Source organism: Pteronotus mesoamericanus, unplaced genomic scaffold (assembly GCF_021234165.1).
Source record: "Pteronotus mesoamericanus isolate MK-2021 breed Mesoamerican mustached bat unplaced genomic scaffold, CSHL_Meso_final scaffold_85, whole genome shotgun sequence".
Taxonomy (NCBI): domain Eukaryota; kingdom Metazoa; phylum Chordata; class Mammalia; order Chiroptera; family Mormoopidae; genus Pteronotus; species Pteronotus mesoamericanus.
In genome coordinates, this window is record NW_026555329.1 from 69,992,298 (window position 1) to 70,015,201 (window position 22,904).

The 22,904-nt window shown below is 50.6% G+C and overlaps 1 protein-coding gene across 1 annotated transcript; it reads right to left on the reverse strand.

The window, feature by feature from the left end:
- Positions 1–2,377: 2,377 nt before the first annotated feature.
- AKR1B1 (aldo-keto reductase family 1 member B) lies at positions 2,378–15,258 on the reverse strand. Its single transcript, XM_054563894.1, has 10 exons — positions 15,126–15,258; positions 11,165–11,332; positions 10,400–10,516; positions 9,309–9,386; positions 8,711–8,833; positions 8,087–8,193; positions 7,705–7,786; positions 7,013–7,096; positions 5,090–5,172; positions 2,378–3,041 (listed from the first exon to the last, which is right to left on the reverse strand). Exons 1-10 carry the CDS (start codon positions 15,189–15,191, stop codon positions 2,999–3,001), a joined length of 951 nt encoding a protein of 316 aa, XP_054419869.1. The 5' UTR covers positions 15,192–15,258; the 3' UTR covers positions 2,378–2,998.
- Positions 15,259–22,904: the final 7,646 nt, after the last annotated feature.

Genomic DNA, 22,904 nt, shown 5'->3' on the forward strand with positions numbered 1-22,904 from the left:
TAACCTCCAAGGTCACGATTAGGAAGAGTGCAGCTGCAATGAAGACTGTCTACCCCTACACCACACTTTGCCACCCTTCCATGTATTTTAGGCCACTATTCAGAACTAAGCAGCCCTTTTGGGTCTGAAATACATCCATTTCACACTAGGAGGTTTTACTAGTCATTGTAAGAAAAGCTCTTCATTCGTTCACTGGCTAGTTCATGCAACTGACATCGGGAGCCGTGTCTGCGCCCGGGTGCTGCTCCAGGCTCTGTGGGCAAAAGGGCAAGGAAAACAGATACTAGCGCTTCCTCAGGCTGAGCTGAAGTTGGGCTAGAGGAGAACCTGAGTGGCCAGGCTCCGAGGCAGAGAGAAAGGTTCCTCTCGGGATCCTGGAGACCAAGGTTTTCCTTGGATCACAGCTAGGAGATGCCTTCCAAGGACGAAAGACTAGGTGTGACCTGGATCCCAGAGGACCACGATCTTCCAAAGGCCACCAGTCCCTCTAAGGCAGTCCCCAAAGACAGTCCCTCTAGGAAGGCAGCCTGGGTTGTGCTTCTGGCTAAGGACTGCCCAGGCTTCTGGAATGACTGCTTCTGGTGTCCAGCACTGCAGACCCTGCCCTAAAACATCAATTTGGCCTTGAGAGACCTCGCTGTGACATTGGACCCTGAGAAATGGCTGTATGAAATCAAGTCCGCGGCCGCACTGCTCAGAGAGGCTTTTCAAGCGCAGGCGTTAACCGCCCCTGCGATTCATTAAAATTTAGTTCCCTTTCAGTTGCCCTTAACAGTTCTCTTCAGCTGAACTGTTCTGGTGGAATTCCAACTGTTTCGTGGATGTTATTTTGTATTTCACATCACCACAGTGACTCTTGAGCTATTAGGCTGGTCTGGAATCTGCCCCAGAAGGTATGATTTCCACAAAGGGAAGGGAGGAGGGGGCTGTCCACGGGAAAAGTGGTCTCTATCTATGGAGACCCGCCGGCGTCTACCTGCCGCAGCCTCAGGTCAGTTGTTAGCCGTAGTGTGAAGCTGGCTCCAACGAGCCCACACAGGCCACCCCCCTCCCAAATCTGTTCCTGGGGCCACCGACTGCCACACAAACTATTTTATCTTGAAAATACAGAACAAGTCCTTTGTGATTTGTAAGAGGCGGCCTTGGTTTCCTCCTCTCCCCAAACCCAGGCCAGCCTTGTCAGGGACACGTTCCCAGATAGCATCTCGGTCTCTCCTGGAGAGCAGGTCAGGCTAGCGCCAGGCCTTTTATCTTGTTGGTGCTTCTGGCTGACTTTTCCAATCTTTGTTTTGATCTGTTTTTACTCTGGGCTCTAGAAGGCAAGCAGCTCATTTAAACTCTTGGTAAGGACTACCTCAAAGTTTTCCCACAGTGTGTTCACGCCAATTCTTGACTGCAAAAAAAGGGCAGGGATTGGGTTGTAGTGAACTTGATATAACATATAGTCTGCTCTTGATCATTTAGAGGGTGAGTGAAGAGGTTTTGCAGTTTAACTTGGGACAGGGTGGGACCTGTGTATCCAGCAGGGAAAACCGTACCCCTGTGACCAGCAGGTGCCAGGAAGAAAGGCCCAGGCTCAGGGCTGCCAGTGGGTGGGGCTCTGCATCCCCCACCTGGCTCCACCCTAGCCACTCAGGAGCCTGGTGCTCTTTGTCACCCCTGGGTGCCGCTAGCAGCCACCGCTGTTCAACTACTACCTACACACTTCACCTGCCAAGCAGTTAAGGCCACCTATTCATTCGAGGCCATGGTCATCTGATAAAGTGGGTTATGAAGCAATCTGTCCAAGACACTTGAAGTCAACACCTATCTATCCCATCCTTCTCCTGGCTGTTGTCAATTTAACTTGACATTATGAGGTAAGGAAACATTAATAAAAACAAGCAACAGCATTTGTAAAAGTAAAAAAAAAAAGGGGGGGATAAAAAAAATGAATACGGGGACCTTTACTTCCGTAACCCTAGTGAAAAGCATTCACCCTTCTGTCACGTGCAAACAGTGGGCAGGTGGCCACCTACAGACCAGGATGCGGGTCCTCACTGAACCCGACCACGCTACCACCCTGATCCGGCTTCTGGCCTCAGGAACTCTGAGAAATGGACCTCTTGTTTAAGGCACCCCATCTGTGGTATTTTGTACGGGGGCCCCAGCTAAGATAGATAGCAATTAATGATGCTCTTCTTCTCTCTAGTCTAGACAATGGAGCTCACGAAAGCAGGTACTTGTAAGGAGTGCTGCCTAGTAAACTGGACTTTGGCTTTTGAGAGGAGTGATGGAGTAATTTGCGCAGCTACAAATGGGTTAACAGCCTGGCTGGGCCCTAAAGCTGTGGCTCTCACCTTGGCTGCACCTTAGAACCCCCCCTGGGGGGCATGCGGACTCTCGATGTCCCGGCCACCTACCCCCTAGACTGATGAGAGCGTCTCCACACATCTAAGGAGGGCCAGACATCACTAGCACCTGCGGCTCCCCAGCTGACTCCAAAGTTACCCGAAAGGTAACTGGGCAAAATACTGGCTGAAGGGGTCCCCCGCCAAAGGGAAGGTGCCAAGTCCTCATTTGTGTTGCAGGGTCAAATGGCCGGCTCTGTGGGGAACAGTGGGATGAAGGTCAACTGCGACAAAAGGCGATGAGTCATCTCAACACACCAAACCAAACCGACACCATTGAGCTCAGAGAGTACTTGTTATTTGGTTCTGGCTGAGAGGATTACAGTTCCAAGCAGCCAAAACCTAACTGTTAGTGAACTATTTTTTCAACTTAGGGAAGGATATTGAGATTGTACTTTCTTGCTGGACAAGGAGGGCAAAGGAAACTGAGAGACCTCTACTCAGATTGTTCTTCAGACCCAAGGCCAGGCTGGCGAGGCCCTCACTGGTTCGTCTGCCGGTGGCTGCCCCCAACGCTGAGGGATGCGCGCTACGCTACACTGCATACAGGAAGAACGAGGCAGAAAGGGTAGGTACAGCTCGTTGGGGAAGGGCAGGCACCCACAGCTTCAAAACTCTTCATGGAAGGGATAATTCTTGTGGTAGATACAGCTGTGAGGAGGAAAGAACAATACATGAGCTTTTCAAGAGGGGATTTCGGCCGTAATAAATTACAAAAAGACAAAAACGGTGAGTGTCTCATTGCAGGGAGCAATAAAGGCCTGGGAGGGACCTGCCACGTGCCCCCTGGGACTGGACCGTGCATGTCGGACATCACCCTTCCTGTGTACCCAGCCCTGTGCCCCACCTGCCCAGGTCAGCAAGGTGCCACTCTGGCCTCCCGGTAACTCAGCCTGTCAGGCCAGACAAGAGCGCGCCTTACTGTCTTAAACACTAAGTGGGTGGTAAATAACATAAGAGATGCTTAGAGTGTGTGCGTGTAACAAGGACGGGCTCCGCGTACATGGGGAGAGGGGGCACTGTCCCCTCCAGAAGTCTCCTGGTGTCAGCAGGAGCTGACATGGACCCAGGGGAGTAGTGGAGGATCTGAAAAACAAAGAGAGGGGAGGGGACAGGCTGGGCACTGGTCCGGGGATGGAGAGCTGCAGGCATGTCTGCCACGGTCCACGGCCCACAGCTCCATCTGGCAGGGCCAACGGCTTGTGCTGGGAACATAATGGCAATGTTGGAAAAACTGGTTAGCCCAGGGCAAACCTGGTTTTTAACACTTATTCAAATATTCAGAACCATTCAAAAGTTCCCCAAACGTTTTTTGTTTTTTTGCGTCCTGTCAAACTTGAAAATAATGGCACTGGTGTAAGTATCATAGTAACTGCCAAACAGAAGTAACGTGAATGTGTATGTACATGTACATATAGTTCCACAAAGCTTTCTTGGTGACCTGGGAATGTGGGAGACAGCCTCTCCCTCCCCATTCAGACCCCAAACATCCCCAACACACACCGGCAGCCCATAGAATAATCTGATAGTTGGTTTCCAGAATTGCGCTGGAGAGTGGAGGATGCCTAAGTAACAAAGGGATCAACTAGTAAACCACTGTGGTCTGTCAGCCCCGAGAGCTTCAATAATCCTGTGAGCAGTGGACAGGGAACCGAATGTATGACTCAGAGACTCTCAGAGCAGAACAGATGTAACTGAGTGAAAGATTCGCGTCTCCCCCTTCCCCGCCAGATCCAAAAGCAGTTTCGATGTCTAAAGGTTCAACAACATGAACACACACAGACATCAGAAAGGGCCCTGGTTTGGGGCTGCCAGTGATAAACTCTGTTTGTGGCCTCTTTTGAATCTGAGGCCCTGGTGTGAAAGATAGCAGCATGCTCACAAGCACATTCACACCCGAAGACAGGGATTTACCATCCAAGCTGCAGAGCGGGCGGACATCGGCCGGGGGTGGCGGCGAATGCCACCAGCGGCGCAAACTCTGAGGGGGACAGAGAGAGCACAGAGGCTGGGAAGGAAAGCTAGCACCCCCCACCCCGCCCGTCTCAGCGAGCATTCACATTTTACTTAGATGAGTAACTGACTACTAAGGAGACAGAGCAGAAACCAGCAGAGAGATCAGACAGTAAAAGCAGCGAGAAAGGAGGTTCTTAGTCTCCACTAGAAAACGGGACGTTTCTTCCTGAAAGCAGAAAGCGCGTTTTGAACTTGAGTTGCTGTGCGGGCCAGGAAAGAAAATCAACAGCCTTCCTCTTCACCTCCCTCAGGGTCCAAACTCCAAATCGGAAGGAACACAAGGCACCAGCGAATGTGCAGCTGGAGGGCCCGGAGGGGGCTCTGCCTCAGTCAGAGGGGTTGAATGACTTCCTCCGAGTGGCTTTAGTGGTATCAGAGCCGGGATAACCTCAGGCTCTGAACACCGCATTTCCTACTGAGCCCCTTTGATTGGAGAATGTGCGGATACTGCAGGTCAGGCCAACAAAGCACCTGGCCCAGGACGAGAAGACACTGGAGCAGATGCCTTGGCATCTCCCCCGTGGCTGCATGCGGCTCAGCTGACACAGGATGAAACGTCTCTGGCTGCACACACACGAGGATGCAGGTAAGGGCGTCCGGGAGAGCAGGGCTTGGACGCCAAGGCCTCCAGGAGTTAGGCTTTCGCTCTGCAGCACCTGATGCTCGCCCGGGACCCTACTCACCTCACCAAGGAACAGACCCTCCAGTTCCTGTTGTAGCTGAGTAACGTGGTCATATCCTCATTGCTCAGTTCAAAGTCGAAGACCTAGAAAGAAAAAACAGCCAATAAGCGCTAAGCTCCAACACAGGATACCCCCAGCAGCTCTGTAGACGGTCACTGATGAGATGCCACCTGAGTGGGGAAGGGAGAAGGGGGACTCAACTCAGAGAAAGTGCACCCTCTGAGGACCCACGGAAGGTACAGGCTTCCCTTGGTACTAACACGAGACATCGAAAACACTCCTTCCCTTCCAGAACCTCCCAGCAAAATCATACTTTTCATTCCATTTAGTTCATTTCAAGACCACTGCTGGGCACTTGTGCTGTGCTCAGCACCAGGGAACACAGGATGCGTGAGACGCGTCTTTGCCTCAGTTTGCAACGAAGCAAAGGAAACACAATGGCTGTAGCACGAGAGGGAACTGATCGCACGCTGTATGAAAGGCACTGCACAGAGCACGCGGGACGTCCAGCGGAACCGGGATGCATCCCAGCTGCGGATTGAAGGCTGCGGTCAAGGTGAAGGGTTTGAGGCAGGCCTCCAACGCCTGACAGGCGTGGACAGACAGGGCAGGAGGGGTAGCGGGGGAACCATCTGCACGAAGACCACAGTCTCAGGGGAGACGTGGCCGGCAGGGGCCGGTGGGCAGGCCCCGGGCGGCCCCGGGGAGGCGTGAGAAAACCGGCCACACACCAGGAGTGCCCTCGGCCTGTGACGATCACAGAATGTGCAAGGAGAAAGTCTGTTGAGGACCCTGTGAACACAGCTGTGCAAAAATGTGCAAGGACTGCACACCCAGAAATGAAAATAAAATGTTAACTCTATGACATTAGTCATTTCAAAATTATTGTCTAACACCTTGAAAAAAATAAAATATATGAAACAAAGAATCCATCCCTAGCATGACGTGTTTCCCCTAGTGGTCACTGTTTTACCACTTTATCTCAAAGAGTCAAAACATCTGAAGAAAGGAGAAAATTCTTCCCTACTATCAAAAGAGCTCCCCTCCCCGCTCCCCAGACTCCACCCCAGTCTCTCCCAGGTGACCATTGGCACGTGTTGCAGCCACAGCCTACGGCTAAGGAACAGGCACAGCCAGCCATTCACTGTGGAAACTGCCACTGGAAACCACAACCTGGGTGAGGACGGCGTGGCCGCGGTGGAGCTTTGCTTGGGGGGCCAGACTCAGGTGCTGCCCAGAGCTCTTCTGCCCCAGACCCACACGAGTGTGGGAGGCAGGGAGGGTGTGATGCCGATGCCGAGCCAGCCGATCTGCTCGGGGGTGCCCCCAGCGCCCACACAGAACACCTCACGCGCTCTGACGCCAGCCCTGTTGCTCTGCCCACTGCAGGACGGGGTCTTGGCCGAAGGGGTGGGCAGGAATGGCCTATAAAGTCTTTGCAGACCACGGACTCAGCAGCAGCACAGCAGCATTTCCTGAGCGCTTACTAGGGTACCAAGTATGCTCTGTGAAGCCCTTTGATGAATCATATTTAATCTTCATGACAACCCTTGAACTAGGTACGATTTTACAGTTGGGGAAACTGAGGTAACTAGCAAAACTCTGATGCAAAGCCAGTGTCATTCACGACCATTTCTCAGGGCAAACAGTCACCGACGAGCCTCATGTTGGAGTGTGCATGTACAGAGGGTAAACTGAGGCACAGGGCCCACCCCAAAACAGTGCCTCCACCAAGGGAGAGCCACTTTCCCAAGTCCAAGGTGTGCTCCCTGCAGCTTGCTGAGGGTGGCTCCCTGACCGAGATGGGACAGAGGGTAAGGGTCCCACAAACAATACTGCAGGGACAGGGTGAGACCCTAGGAAGGGTCCTTCCCCACCGCCTTCTCCACTGAGGAAAACCGGGGCGGCCAGCCAGGACCTCACCTGGAAGTTCTCGGCGATGCGTTCCGGAGTCACAGACTTGGGGATCACGACCAAATTCCTCTGCATGGGGAACCGGATCAGAACCTGCACACAGACGTGCGGAGCACATAAGCACATCATCTGTCGTCACCCCGCTTAATCTCTCGTCTCCGTCATCAGAAAGGGGGAATTCCAGAACCTCAGGTGAGGAAAGCAAGGCTCAGAGACGTCAGGGTCACACCCAGCAACGGGGAGGGTGGCACGCAAGATCTGACCCCAGAGCCCTGCGCTCAGCCATCAGGCCAAGCGCCTCGGTGTCTCCCAGGTGTCCTACCCGCAAGGGGACAGCCCGCGGATCAGTTAGGATCAGTTAGGAGTTCTCCCTAACTCCTCCTGCCGCTAGGGAGAACGATGCTTCCTGTGCAGCCCGTAACGGGAGCTTTGCCAAGGGTCCAGAGTCGCGCTTTCACCTACAGAGCAGCTGCTGACCCTTGCAGCGGCCCAGGAAGGTGGCGGGCAGGCGCTGCTATTCCTAGACCGTATGGCAGCATTTTAACTCCCCAGCTGCTGTGCTGTCTACTACACACCCCAGGACTCCAAGCCACACTTCTAGGAAGGCTTGACTGAGCTCGGTCACCTCCCCCTCCTGGCCCACAGGGACTGCCACGAACACAGTTCTGGGGACAGTCACAAGCGCTGGGCAACGGCCATACCTGGGCTGTGGTTTTATTGTACTTGTCAGCTATGGCTTTGATCCTGGGATCCTCCAGTAGGGAAGGGTCCTCAGGCTTGGCCCTGGAGACAGAACAATGGCCCATGTGAGAAACCGTTGGTGCTGCCCCTCAAGAGAGCCGGCACCCCAAACCTAACTCCGTGAACCTCAGAGGGAGGCTGGCCAGTCTCCTCCCGATTCAAAGCTTGGTTATGAACTCCCAACCCTTTGGAAAAAGAGCAGGCCCAGGACACCAACAAAGAGGCTCTTGGGAAGGTCTGCAAATTAGCGCCAGAGCCACCTGCCTTGATGCTGACGTTTTCTCTCTAACCATTTCTAATTTTCCCCAACTGACAAGAAAACACGGTCTCGTGGAAACTCACCAGGGCCTGTCGGGAGAGCCGAGGGGACTGTAGGCAGTCACCGCAATGCCTTTGGACTGGCAATACTGGATTAACTTCTCCTGAGTGAGGTACGGGTGGCACTCAATCTGCAAGCGCAAACGGGAGGCTGATGCAGCCCTGGGCGCAGGCGACAGGACACACAGGAAGGTTCTCCGTGCCAAGTCCTGGCCTCACCAGATAGGATGTTATGTGTACCCAGCGTCCTATCTCCCAGATAAGCCGTAATGACATCTATGTTTCTCAGCTAGTGGCCTTGACATTTATAAGAATAACCTTGTTACCAACGTAATGTGGCCATGGGCCCTAAGGGATTTTCCTGGCTTTGGCCACTTGTCACCTGCGACAGGTCTGAGGGTCTTAACGTCCACAGGCCGCGCTCTGCGAGACCCTGAGCCGCCACGGGACAGGCTCACACCCTTTCTCTCTCCCAAGTCTCACTCCCAAAGGTGCCACTGTCATGCTGAGTCCTGAATGAGGCCTCTGCCAGTGCCCAGGAGCAGGCCGGGCCCCTGGGGGGTGCGGGATGCGGACAAGAGGCACCTGCCAGAGTCAGCAGGTACCAAGTACCTGCCGCGCCCACAGGCTTCCCTGCTGGATGCTTACCTGGTTGACCGCCGGCTTATATTTTAAGCCAGGTTTGTTTAAGAGCCTCTCGATTTGGACGTGGTTGAAGTTGGAGATTCCAATATTTTTCACCAGCCCTTCATCGACCAGCTCTTCCATGACCTAAAGACAAAAGAGAGGGAGCCTGCACCTGACATGTGCCCCACGGGAAAGGATCAGAAGTATCTTTTACACCAGCCCTGCCCTTACTGTTGGGTACCAGAGACAGACCTTTGGGAAGCCAAGAAACATAAAGACAGATGTCAGGCTGGCTTAAACGGACAGGAAGAGCAAAACCAGTGGCAGAGCCCTGGCCAGTGTGGCTCCATTGGTTGGAGCACCATCCTGTAAACCCAAAGGTCATGGGTTCGATTCCCACTCAAGGCACATACGAAAGGCAACCGGTCAATGTTTCTCTCTCATATGGATGTTTTTCCTCCCTCTTGTTCTCCCTCCTCCCTCCCTTCCCCTCGAAAATCAGTAAGCATGTCCTCGGGTGATGACCAAAAAAAAAAGTGGCAGAACGCACATCTGCCCTCTCACAGGAACAACAGGAGACCAGCCCTGGAGAAGAAAGCCCCACCGGGGACGGCCTTACCTCCCACGTGTCCAGAAAGTCAGCGTCAGAGGAAATCACGTTGCCTTTCGCATCCAACGGGAAAAAATCCTCCCCAGACTGTTCCAACAATGAAACGCAAATAATCGGTTAACAGCCCTTCACAGACATGCTGGGGAACCGCGTCTTTGAAAGCAAAGTTTTAAAAATATCCTCAACTACAAGGGCTGGCTAAGTTTTTAGAAGATAATCAAGGGCAAATCTGTGTCCATGAGAGAAACAGGCAGACAACTCCGGAAACCCCCCGAGTCTCGTTCTGCTAGAAGGGCGTGAGCGGACTGTCAGACGGAGGTGGCTAATTCTCGGCCGGCGAGACGAGCCCCACCAGGGACGGGAGTGTGTGGATGGAGGAAGGACTCAGGACCAGGGCTTGCGGGGTCCACGTCCTGGCTGATCATCAGCCTACGGGGCCATGGCCTCGCCGAGCCTCGCTGGCTTATCGCGAAGCACAAATGGTAAAAGTCAGGCCCTGATACCACATGGCACAACGAAATAGGGCTGTAGGGTAAAGGGCACACTTCCCATGTGGCTGACAAAGCAGAAAACTGAGCCCATAGCTGGAGTGAAGGCAAGGGACACAGTCACGCGAGATTCCTTCGGGACAGTGTGACACGGCCCGTGCGGGCCCGCTGAGCCTCCGCAGGGTGCGGCATGAGTGCGGAATGTAGGAAGATACACACAGACACAGGTGCAGGTAGGAATGGGTACGTGTGCGTGTGCCTGTGCCTCCGGGCAGGGTGGCGGTAACAGATGACACCTGTGGCTAAAGGCAGATGTGTCACCTGAGCGGTGTTTGCTGTCACAAGGTTGTAAATGATACATTCACCAACTGACCCAGTGCACGGCTCTTCAGACTCTGTGAGGTGCAGCTAAGTCACTGGGGTTTGGATTCAGAGTCCACGAGTGGGCCCCAAGACTGATGTCTAACAAGCTCCCGGGTTTGGTCCCTGCTGCAGGCCTGGGGACTGCGCCGTGAGCAGTAACACCACACGCAGAGCGTGTGCCAACTCATAACCTGACAACAAAGGAGGCCCCACGCGCCGCAGGCTACCCCTGAGCCCTGTGCTCCGTACCTTGAAACTGATGGGCCAGTGAATAAGGTAGAGGTCCAGATAGTCCAGCTTCAGGTCGCTGAGTGTCCTCTGGCAGGCTCCTTTCACCAGGTTTTTCTCGTGGTACGTGGACCACAGCTGGAGCCAGGGAGAAAACGCGTTTCATCACTGCCACGCAGGAAGCTGCTTCCTGGCTGGGAGCCAGATGGCCTGAAGCCACTTTCCTCTCACAGCCCACCCGTGTCACTGTGATGCTGTGCATGGTGCTGAAGGAGGGGCCATCTCACAGTGTGGACCCTTGCTTTCCAGAGGGACGCGGATTATCAGGTCAAAGCACCTGCCCTGGGTTCGACACGTGAGTTCTCTGGGCTGTTGTCCCTGAGAGACCCTCCCGCCACGTGTCCTCTGGGCACCCACAGCCTCCAGGTAAAAGGCGGCGGCCAGCAGTGGAGATCCACTCTGTAGATGGGGACCAAGTTCTACCCTCAAAGGGAAGCCCCGGAGAAGAAAGCACCAACCCACGACCTCAGCCTCTTCAGCAAGGGGCTGGACACTCGGTCTAGGTGGAACGGCCAACCCACAGACGGCTATGGTTGGACGCGCTCTGGAGCCCCTTGTGGCCTCCAGTTAATACGTTTTCCCTGTTTTCCCTGGGAGAATCGTGTACTGAGTGACAACTGTAGCTGTAGGAAGGGGCCCCAGAATATGGCCTTGGCTCTAAGCCTAGGCCACCCATCAATCACCGCCAATGAGAACCCTACCGCCCCAGGCTCCCGAGAGCGGCACCTTGCTGACGATGAAGAGGTCCTCACGCTTCACCACCTGCTCCTTGATCTTCTCCTGGATGGCCATGCCCACCTCGTTCTCGTTCTGGTACACGTGGGCACAGTCAATGTGGCGGTACCCGAGGTCGATCGCCACCTTCACAGCGTCCATCACTTTGCCTGGAGGGGACTGGAAGGGAAGGGAAGGGAGGTCTTGGATTTAAAACCCCCAAGGAAACAGAAAATGGAGTTTGCATCCAACCCAGGAAGGAGGACAGAGTGAGCCCAGTGTTCTTCCCTGAGGCACCTGCTCCTTCAAGGTCAGCTATGGAAGGCCAGGGCCAGCTTCTGAGGCAGAGACTAAGCTATTTGCTCTCAGGTGAAATGCCACACTGCTTCATTTTAGGAACATCTGACAACGCAACAGCAGCACAGATCACCTTAAAAAAATGTGCGAAGACATTCACTTCCTGGTTTCTTCACATCTGATGATTTACAAACCACTGTAAAAAAGTCCCCCGCTACCTGAATCTGTTAGGGCCCCAAGACAGTAAGGGTACCAGTTCCTTTCAATAGCTCAAAATATTTCAAAAATCGCTGTAAATGTTTACCCAATTCCCATTTGGTTTCAGAGTTCAGTAAACGCCTGTGCTTTTACTCTCTTTTTTGTGCACAGATTCAGATACTGGCAATTCCTTGTTTTTAAGCAGTTTTGGGACATAATCTCAAACTCAATAATATTCCTGATACAGACCTAAGGCCTGGGCGTCAATTCTCACTCTATCTTGGAAGACCACACCATGATCTGTGGTCACAGTTACAAAGAAGCTGAAGGGCTGGCTGGCTGTGCCCAAACCCTCTGAATGACCAGGACAGGTGCAGGCACCCGGCTGTGGAGGACAAGGAGGAGGGAGCGTCTGCAGAGCCATTAAGCTTCACTCAGGTTGACTGCACAGCCGCTGACTCCATCCCTGGCTCAGACCAGTGGGGTGAACAGTGAACACGTGTGCAGCGGGCTGTTGAATGAAGGGAGCGCATTCCCCCCGAGAGCTGGGGTAGAAAAGAATGGAAGGGGAGTTTCCCCGGGGCCCACCCGCAGCTGCAGACATCTGCTGTTTGGACGTCAGCTGCTCGGAACAGGCGAGGAGGGCAGAACAGGAAGGCACTGGAATAAGAGCTTGCCCTGCCCTGACGGTGCCCTGGCCATGCTAACTCAGGTGTTAGATCAACAAATTAACTTCAGGTGATCTGGCAACCTCCTCTTTCCCGGAGGCCCTACGAAGCTTCCCTCGCAGCTTCCCCATGCTGCATGGCTGAAGGAACAGAGCAGAGCAGCGGATCATCACAACCACGGCCTCTTTGGGGCGAACTGGGCACAGCTGCCGCTGGTCTGAGCCGTGGAGCTGAGCACACCCCTCCCAAAAAAGAGAACAAGTGAGGGACCCTGGTGGGGGAAACTGCCTGGCATGCCTTAGGCTTTCTTCAGACTTAATGGAACGCTGACCTTCTCCGCAGAGCCCTGTGCTGTGCCAGCCCAGCACCTTGCAGCCCCCAACCCTGGGCAGCCACACAGTGTATCTGTCGGTGCCTAGTACTGGCACAGAGACATGACCCAAGCCAGGCCCACAAGTGTCCGTCTTTAGCCTTAAGTTGACACCAACAAGACACCATTTCATTCTGCTGGGGTCACCGTGCTGGGAGGATCTGAGCCAGGAGCTGCTGGAAGAAAGTGGGCTTGAGGAGCAGGTGAGGGTCACATTTATATCCTTCAATCTGGGACACCTCAGGTCATTCTGCAGTTCAACAAATCCCCACTTCAAACTTTTTTTGTTGTTGTTCGCTATCCCGTTCCTTGGAACTGAAAGAGTGTGGACTCAAGAGAACAGCCTGACCAGAATGCCAGTCCCCGTGACAGGAAAGGTCCAGGAAAGGTCCGTGAGAACAAGGAGCCGCACCCACTCGCGGCCTCCCCTGGTTCTCCCGGAGAGGAAGCAAATGGTATTTGGGCCACCCCCCCTTTTGCCCCGCATTTGTGAAGGAATATGTACACTCATATGTGGAGAAGGTATGACGCCGCTATTCGTAAAACTTTTGTACTTATAAAAAGGAAACCCTCTCCAGGCCTCCACTTCTCTCATTTATTTCACTGACCCCCACCCTCATCATGTCTCCACACAATTCAGTACAAACCTCATCTGCCCACCCCCCCCAAAATCTGAAGTTATCTTACTTCCCTCCACTTTCCTAATTCAACGCCTATCTTTTGCGTACCTGCTATTCACCTGGCACTGCGAAAAGCGCTGGCAGTAACTGAACAAGGCAGACACCACCCTAGCCCTCAACAAACTGTAGCCTGCGCAAGGGAGCTAAACACAGATTTTGTGCCGTTGTAAGGAAACATACAGCTTTGCAGGGTGTTAAGTGCTCAGGTGGATGATTAAACGCCCTCTTTGATCAACTTTACTCCTCCTTCACCCTACAGTTGTGATTTTCAAATTACAGGCCTAAGGTCAGGACCACGCTTTCTGAAAACAGGGAACGAAAACATTTCAGAATGCATCCCACCTGGTAAGGCTAAGGATTGCTTTGCGGAGCGTTTGTTCGAGTTCCATGGGTATGTCTGTGGGCTACACATTGCCAAGAAAACATCTTTCCGCATCCATTCCGAGAGAATAACCTGCTCCTTATGGAATTTAACTCGACATCATGACCGTAATTCAAACTATACCCTTACAGCCACCTCTGGACTTTTTGAAGGAAAAGCAGAATTACTAATATTCTGATCATCTCGGCCAAGAAACATTTTCCATGTGATGCAACTCAAGGACCCTTTTCTTATTCAGCTTATATTTACCAATTTTCAACTGCAGGTTTTAGGGTAGAGGTAAGCACCATCTTCTGTTAAGTTTCAAAATACTGCAGGTGTGCAACTCAATCCTGCCTCTTTTTCCCCCCCTTGTCTGTCTGTAAATAGCCAAAGCCCAGGCCTGCAGTCAAAGTTAGTGGGTAAATCTGGGCCATAGCTGTACAATGTACTATGTAAGACCTGAAACTATCTTATGAGCGGCTTAAAAATACTGGGTTTCTCCCCAGTGCCCATAATACCACCTTCTGTGCCCCTAATTTTCAGATAATCAGACTATCCATTTAATTCCTAACCATTTCTTAGAGACGCTGTGAGTTAAGAGATTTCAGTGGTGATTAGTTGTGGAGCCAGATTTAATACTAAAGCCTGCTAACAGTTTTCCACAGGCAGGCAGTAACCACTGGTGCCCAGATTCTCTGCGACACACGCCCAAAGTGAGACGTCCGGCTATTGCGACACACCCCAAAGTGAGATGCCCGGCTGGAGGGGTTGGTTCCGCGCTGCACGTCTGGGGACGGGGAAATGGATGCGTCCTGGACAAACTAATTTAATTATCTGCAATCTAGCGGCTTACCTTAAGATGCTTATCCCTTAGAGGGAAAAGTGGAACACATTAAGCACAAACCATTTGGAAGAGAGACAAAGGGAGGGCGCCCCGAGTGCCCTTACGGCAGGAACGCCAGCGCTCCGCGCCACCCCTGCACCCCCCGTCCCCCGCCGTCTTCCTGATCCTTCTCCCGTTTTCCATCCCTGGGGCCAGAGCGGGGGAGGGTTCGGGAAGCCCACTTTCCTTTCAGTCCCTTTTAGTCATTTTTTTCCAGCTGGGATCTGATTCAAAGTGCGGCCTGGGGACCAAAACCACCAAGTGTCTACAGAGGCGGCCTTCCGCGGGCCTCCCAAGCCCCTCCCGCACCGCAACCCACCGGCCTGTCTGCCTGGTCCTCCTCGGCCCGTGGGAGCGCGCGAGGCCGACCGGAGCCCGCCGAGGACAAGCAAAGCCCAAGTGTGCCTCTTCAAACGCTGGACGACCACACGGAGGGTCACTCTAGGTCCCTCCCCGCCCCAGGGGGCGCGGAGCCCGAAGAGAGCAGCAGGAAGCGACCCCCACCGCACCTACCTTCCAGGTGCCCAGGCCCAAGAGGGGCATCTTAGCGCCGTTGGAGAGCACGATGTGGCTAGCCATGACTGCTGCGCTCCTCAAACCCAGACCCAAAGATCTTGTCTACTTGGCTTCGGCGCGCACCTTTATATAAACCGTGCTGCGCGGGAAGGGCTGACACGATTGGCTGCTGGCTTTGGAAGGGCGGCCTCTGATTGGCTAGTCGGCGTCCACCCCTCCTCCCAAGCGCCTCTGAGACGCTTCTTCCGCTACGTACTAGCGGGGCCGGAATTTTAATGCTGGAGGGTTGTTCCCCACGCAGCCTAAGAGACTTCGCCACTCGTGTAGGCGCTTGGAAACGCGCATGTAACAAACAAAAGTAACAGACATCCTACAAATAAGCAAAACAGCCCTGGAAGAAGGGTGTTTTGTTTGTTTTTGTTTTTTTAGAGCCGGGAGGGAGATAGGTTTGTTGTCCAGGCCCAGTACCATGCTCCTCGGGAATTTGACAAATGACCTGTCCTTAATTTGTACAAATCATATCGACTACAGGTATATATTAGCACATTTTGCTTTTAGGAAGGTGCCTATAAGAGAAACGGTTTGCAATCTTGTTTCAGAACACGTTCTGGAGATTTGGGTTTGCCCAGCCTGTATGTAGCTGCTCGGGCAGCATGTATATATCTTGGCTCCTCACTGTAGGTGCGAGCCGTGTATATATACACTGGGTTTGGTTCAGCAAGCTTTCCTCCAAAAGCCAGCATTTCTGCAGACTAGGAAGCGTTGAAGAACTTGATCCAGAACACACAGATTAGTCAATCTTCAGAAAGTGACTCTTATCAAAGTAGCAAGTTTCAATCTGGTAATTTAGCAAAACCCTGGAAGAGTGAATGGGCGGAAAACCGATTATAAAAGAAAACTTAGCTTTAATACTGTAGTTTCACGTACTTCAGATCAGGAGGTGCTAAATAATACATCGACCAGCCCTAATTGGCAGGTAAGTCTTCTTTTAGTTTGACCTCAAAAGGTATATTATGTTCCAAAGTAACAAAGGAAAGCTGCTGAAAGTGCTTTGAAGTCAGTTTTGGTTTCCTTCCAACAATCTTTATCCATGATGCTCTGCTCTACCCCAAACCTGCTCTTTCTGCTCCATCACCCTCAAATCTTCCCCCTGACCGTGCAAGATTGAGGACTATACCTGCCTGGTCCTGACTCAGGAATCAAACCTCCCTCAACTCCATTCTGGTGATTTTCCACTTAGTGATTTCTAAAAAGTGCCCTTTAGGAAAATTTTATACACAACCAGATATTTTTCCACTTGATTTTTATAAAAACTCCTGTTAGTAGGCAAATTCTGATGCTAGTTGTCTCCAAATAATAGAATGTTCATTTAGCTGGAAGCGCGAAATTGGCTTGCGGTCAAACAGCAGCAGCCCACCACTCTTCATTGCTAAGATCCCTGGTGACACAAGGCTGCTGTCCAAAGGGCTAGTCTTTTTCAAAAATAATGCACCCGAAGTGACCAGGTTGGCATACACAGAGGGGTCGTCTGGGAGGGGCATGGTCTCATGGTAAAGGGCTTTGTTGCAGTTTCTATGATGACAGAGTATAGCAGCTGACTGCATGGAGGCATCACTGTCTAAAAACGGAGTATTCTGACCCAGTTACCCAAATGAGAAGTCAGACCTGTGGAATTTCTATAGTTGGGACATAGTATTGTGATAGTCTCTTCACTGCCTTGCTGCCTCCGTAATCTTTGTAAAATGTCATCATGCACTGTCAAAATTATGCTTTAAAAAAAAGCCTTCAATGGAGTCCTTCTGAGAAACATTCTAGTACTTAATATCAGGAGCAATAAGAATCTGAATGTACTTTGGACCGTCATGAGACCAGTAATCTTACCCTGTTGAAATAATTTAAAGGTACACACACACACACACACACACTAGGTATAGTACTGGGATTAGGATGAAGAAAGTGATGTAGGTAGTTTCAATATTACATGCCTGGGCAGGGACACCTCCTTAAATTTTACCCCTGGGGCACTTGGTAACCTCACTCTAGTCCAGCCACACACACATGCGCGCACACACACACGTTTATTTTAAAAAGTTCTATACACATAAAGTAAAACACTAACTATCCAACAATAGCAAGAGACAACATGTAGTCATAAAAAATGAAGACTGTACAGTATAGAAAAAAGATATGAAAAAATATTAAAGTGAAAGCAGAATCATAAATATGGCATGATTACAAGCATAAAAACAACTTGCAGCATAAAGTTGGGAAGAAGCCAAAGGAAATGGGAATACTGTTTGTCAGATTATTTCATTAATAAACATGTTTTGCAATTAACTCTTCAATCTCCTTAAGATAAAATTTCAACTTGTTTCCTTGGCTTTCAAGGTCCTGTGAAATCTGGTATAACTCTAAATATGTGAAAAACCACCAAATTGTATACTTCCTTTTTACAGATTTTATTTATTTACTTTTAGAGAGGGGAAAAGAGGGAGAAAGAGAGGGAGAGAAACATCAATGTGCAGTTGCATTTCGCGCAGCCCCTGCTGGGGACCTGGCCTGCAACCCAGGCATGTCCCCCTACACTGGGAATCGAATCAGCAACTCTTTGCTTTGCAGGTTGGTGCTCAATCCACTGAGCCACACCAGCCACAGCCATATTGGATACTTTTATAGGGTGACTATGATGGCACCCTATGGTGGCACCCTCTAAGTGGAGTAAGGGAAGCTGAGACAATATAATTAAGCAAGGCCAAACAATTTGAGCAATTCACAACCAGTAAATGAATCCAAGGCTTTATGTCCTCTAACCTAGGACACTTAGGAATAAATGGTTTACTCATTTCAGAGTAAGTCTGCCCCAGGGCAGACTGGCCTCAGGCTTGGTCCCTCTTTGAGGACGTTCTTTGAAAATAAAACTAATCAAAAAACAAGTCTATTCACACATTTTGATGAGTCCACATATCAAAGGACACACTTGGAAAGCTAGGATTATTCTGTTAAGACCCTCCCCTGAGATCTCCCCAAGGATTCCCACTGGTCAATGAAAGAGAAAAAGCCTCAAGACAAGGGACTCCTGACGTGCTCTCCCTAGAGCTAGTATCTCTGCTCTCTTTCTCCTAAACTAAGGGTCCCCATGAGGTTGCAGCCAGAGGAGCAGAGAGCAGCATCAGCTTGTCCCAGGCTTCCCCTCTGAACCTATTTTCAAGCCTTCCTTTTTTTTTTTTCCCTCTAGTGAGCTAACAGCCGCCCTGCCTTGGCTCAATCTGTCACTGTGACTTTTACTTCTCATTGAATTCTCCCAGCCTAGCCTGGCTCACTTCTTTCCTACAATGTTTCTAGAAAGCCAAAGTAGCCCCACCTGTTGCTTCTTCTCCCTTGAGCCCTTCCTTTGTTTCACTGTCCTCTGCTTTAATAAACGTGCTCTCAAAATCACTTGGACTTGGGCTGTGAAATCCTTCCTGCATGAAGTCAAGAACCCACACAGTACCGGCCGGCTGGAGGCAGACCCACCCCAGCCCCGGTCCCCATCTGGTAACACACTCAGGTAGCAGGAACCCTATTACAACCACCACCAAGGGACGTGATGCCAGCTTCAGGAGAGACCACAGGGGAAGGCTTCCTATCATGCCAGCAAAGGCGACTTCTGCCCACTTCCTATCCTGCCACCTTGGCCCACTCCTTCCTCCCATACTTCCAGTCAAACAATCACAGTTTTGGGATGAGAACGCCTGAGACTGTGCTTGTGGAGGGGCAGGAGGCAGAGAGAGGCAGCAAGCCAAAGAGAAAGATGGTGGGAGCCATAGGAAGAGGATGAAGAGGCCCAGCCCCTGCCACGGAGTGGGATGGGCCTAAAAGACACAGGAACTGGCTTACTGGGCCAGTTCCAGTAATGGCTTCTGTGTGTCAATATTTACTTGTGTCTGCGGGATGAGGTTCAGATGGCAAATGCCATTCAGAGAAGCATCGATATTAACCTTCCTCTTCGACATTGGAGAATAACCAAAAATAAAAGGGAGAGAGAAAAACAAACATTCTGTCACTTTTTAGCACAGCTATTCCATAAATCCTTGTGAACAACAGCATTCACTCTTTTCAGGGTCTTTTGTGCATCAGGCGCCTTAAATACATTCTCTGATTTGATCCTTACAGCCTCTGGGCAAAGACAACTCACTGTATTCCTTTCCCATTTTTCAGAATGAAGAAACTGAGATTTGGCAATACTGATTTGCCCAAAACCTAGAAGTAAGAAGCCTTCCTTTAAAAATTTGATATTTTGTTCATCATGGATTTTTTTGCATTAATTTAGATTTTTAGAATGTTGCATTAAATATAATTGACAACCAAAATGAAAAAGAACGCATAGGGTTGAGTTACTTACACAGAACAACTATTATCCACACTGCCCTAATTCCTGGCAGCTACTCTCTTCATAGCAGACGCACGTGGACATAAGCATCTGCGTGCTTCTACCCGATCCCCACCTCTGGGGCAGGCACCTGCTCCTCCTTCTGCCAGCTAAGAAAGCCTAAGAGGAAGCAGTGAGTGAGGAGAGTCTTCTAACAGAGGCAGCTCTTAACAGTGCCTAGCAGGCGTGTCCAACATTTTGGCATCTCTGGGTCACACTGGAAGAAGAGTTGTCTTGGGCCACACATTAAATACACAAACACTAACGAAAACCGATGAGCAAAAAAACAGTTTCAGGTAAATTTACAATTTTGTGTCGGGCCGCATTCACAGCCACATGTGACCCACAAGACGCAGGTTGGACACTCCTGGGAGGCGTTTATGAATGTTTCATTTCTAGAAACCCTTGACTGTGACACCCCTCCCATCCGTGGGTCACACGCAGGGGCAGTGGTGCTGTGGCTGAGAACCTATGGTGCTCACCACTTCTCCTTTCTGTGGGAAGGGATTTAGGCAAGACTTACCAGCCCATCAGTGCGGGAGAACGGGCCTTGCAGAGCACACCAATGTGTCCCCTGCCCTCCGCTTTAGGCAAAGGTTATTGGTGAGATGGAGGGGTCACCGTGCTTATCTGGGATCCTGGTGTGGCGGCAGCGGAGGGGGTGAAGATCAGTGAACCTACGGAGTCGATAACACAGGTTCTGGTACTTTAAAACGGGTCACAGAGCAGCATATCGCGCCCCATCAGCATGTGTTTGGATGAGATGCCTGCTACCTTCCTGCCTGCCGGCTCCGGTTTCATCCTCAATGGCCAGACCCAGGCCTTGGCTGGGAAAATCTGCTGGAAGAAGAGGGCTCCCTGCACAGGCAAAGTGCATGTAACATCATAAAGATAGGTACTTTTATGGAAGAAGTGTGATCAGCAAACAAATTCATTTGTTTACCCAACAAATATGTCATACCAAGCACAGAGGTACTGTTTTTGGTCTGGGGATTACAGGACAAAGTCTCTGACCGCAGGAAGCTTCCTTTATAGAGGGGGAGAGAGAAAACATATCTAAAAACAAGCCAGGATAATATCTGGCCAGATATTGATAAGCCATGTGATAAAAACAAGAGATGACAGCACAGAGGAGGGCAGGGCGGGCTGTACGGACAGGGAGGGTGGAGGGGGAGAGGGAGACAAGGGCGCACCCAGAGAGGTCCATCTCAGCAAGCAAGGGGGGTCCTGCGGGGGCCCTGCGAACACTATGAGTTGATGTGGGTGTGTGTGGCGTGGGGCGGGGGCGGTGGGAGACGCAAGGAAGCCTGTGTGGCTAAAGCAGAGAGAGTGCAGTTACAGCAAAAACGGGGGAGAACAGGAGACCGGGCTGGGAGCGCCTGGGGATGGGGGAGGGACTCCTCTGTTCTCTGCGGAGGCTCCACGTTTCATTATAAATGTCAAGAGCTCTGCGAAAATCCTGAAAGAAGTCTTGTCTACTGTTGTGGGCGTCATCAGTTTCATCAGAATCAGGGCTTGAGTCACCAGCATTGGTCAAGAAATGGGACCGCACTCCAGAGAAACTCACTGACTTTGCGGAGGCCTCTGGAAGCGCATGGTGAGGCTTCAGACAGTTTGTTGTTGTTGTTACAAGAAAAGGAAAGCTCATTGTCAAAAAAATTTGCAAAGCTGAAACATTTATTGAGAGTGAATAAGTCATAAGGCATTCTAGACTTTTTTTTTTATCCTCAATTGAGGATTTTTAAAATTATTATTGATTTTAGAGAAAGAGGAAGCAGGGGAGAGAGAGAAAAACATTGATTGGTTGCCTCCTGTACATACCCCGACTGGGGATCGAACCTGCAGCCTAGGTATATGCCCTGACCAGGAATCAAGCCTGCAACCTTTTTTTGGGGGGGGGGGGAGTGCATGGGACAATGCTCCAACCAACTGAGCCATCTAGCGAGGGCACACACTTTTTAAATAATATTTCTGTTAAGGAAATACTTTTCAGTGCACTAAAATTCAGTGCACAATTCAAAGTAAAGGTTTTTATGTGTATTCTTCCAGGGAGACATTAAAAGCTTTCTTTCAGATCCTTAATTGGGTTTCTGCACCCCAAAAGTTGAAAAGTATCAGAGAGTAGCCTCCATAAAATGTAAATGATAACAAATATACACTATAAACCCATAGACTGCAAGATGTCTATACACACACGTAACTTGTTATACATGTATGTATGGCAAATGCTCAAGCAGCCTTCCAAGTCGGATAAGTAAGTCAGTTTCCAAGGTGGGTAAGGTCTGTCAGTGAATCTTTAATATTGCTTGGGGTGTGCGGAAGTGTCTTCTTAAACTACATGTTTAGTTCTGATTATTAATGCAAAAAAATCCCCAGCAAGTTTTATAGAAAGTGAAGTTATAAAGAAAATGTTCGAATTCCATGTCATAAAGAGTTATACCATTTCTCCTTTGTCCCTTCTTCTTTCCTACCGCCTGGAATGTGGATAGGATGGCTGGAGCTCAAGCAGCAAGTTGGAGTCATGAGGCAGCACACACAAAGCAGTAGGAGAGAAGGAGCCTGGATTCCTTAAATGGTGCAGCTGCCATATCAGACCTGGACGGCCTTCCTCCGATCTTTTTTTGTGAAAAGAAAAATTAAGCTTTTGTCTTATTTATTCTACTGCTTGCTGCAAAGCCTACACAGATAATCTCAATTATGTGTCATAATTACCCAAATATGTGTCTATCTTTATACCAGTTTTATAGATGAGGACACCGAGACCTACAGAGATTGCAGGTGGCAGGTTGAGTTAGGCAATCTGGCTCCAGAACCTGAGTTCTTACTCTGTGCCAGGCCTTATTCCAAGCACTTAACAAGTGTTCATTTAAGCAATACCCACAGAAAACTCAGAAGTTAGTTATTATTCTTCTTCCAGTTTGTAGAAAAAGAAATCAAGGCATGGAAGTGTTAAGAAGTACCACGGGTCACAGCAAGAAACGTGGGTCCAAGGCAGGGATCTGACTCTGAGGGTCACTGGCAGGTACTCTGCGACTCGACCTTTCTCAGAGGCAAAGACGAACGCTGTGTCCTCGAAGGCAATTATCTGGTAAAGGTTTATGGCCACTCTTGCCCAATGAATGGGTAGCAATCATCTGCATAAATCTGATTCAAGGCCATGTGCCACGTTAGGCCTGACTTCACTCTGGCATTGAAGAGGCAGCCCACTTGAAGCACAACCAGGACCAGGACTACACATGGACACTGATTTTAAAGAGGCAGAACCAAAAGCCAATATTTGCAAAAACTCTCTTCAGGGTCCGTTATAAAAATCATTAAAGAGCGTTGCCCTTGGAGTGATGCCTCTGTTTTAGGAGTATCAGAGCTTC

Coding starts and splice junctions, on each gene's coding strand:
- AKR1B1 (XM_054563894.1), bottom strand. CDS start 15,191: ATGGCTAGCCACATCGTGCTCTCCAACGGCGCTAAGATGCCCCTCTTG. Junction 8,194..8,710: donor ATAAGCCGGCGGTCAACCAG/GTAAGCATCCAG, acceptor TTGCGCTTGCAG/ATTGAGTGCCACCCGTACCT. Junction 7,787..8,086: donor GGCTCTCCCGACAGGCCCTG/GTGAGTTTCCAC, acceptor TTCTGTCTCCAG/GGCCAAGCCTGAGGACCCTT.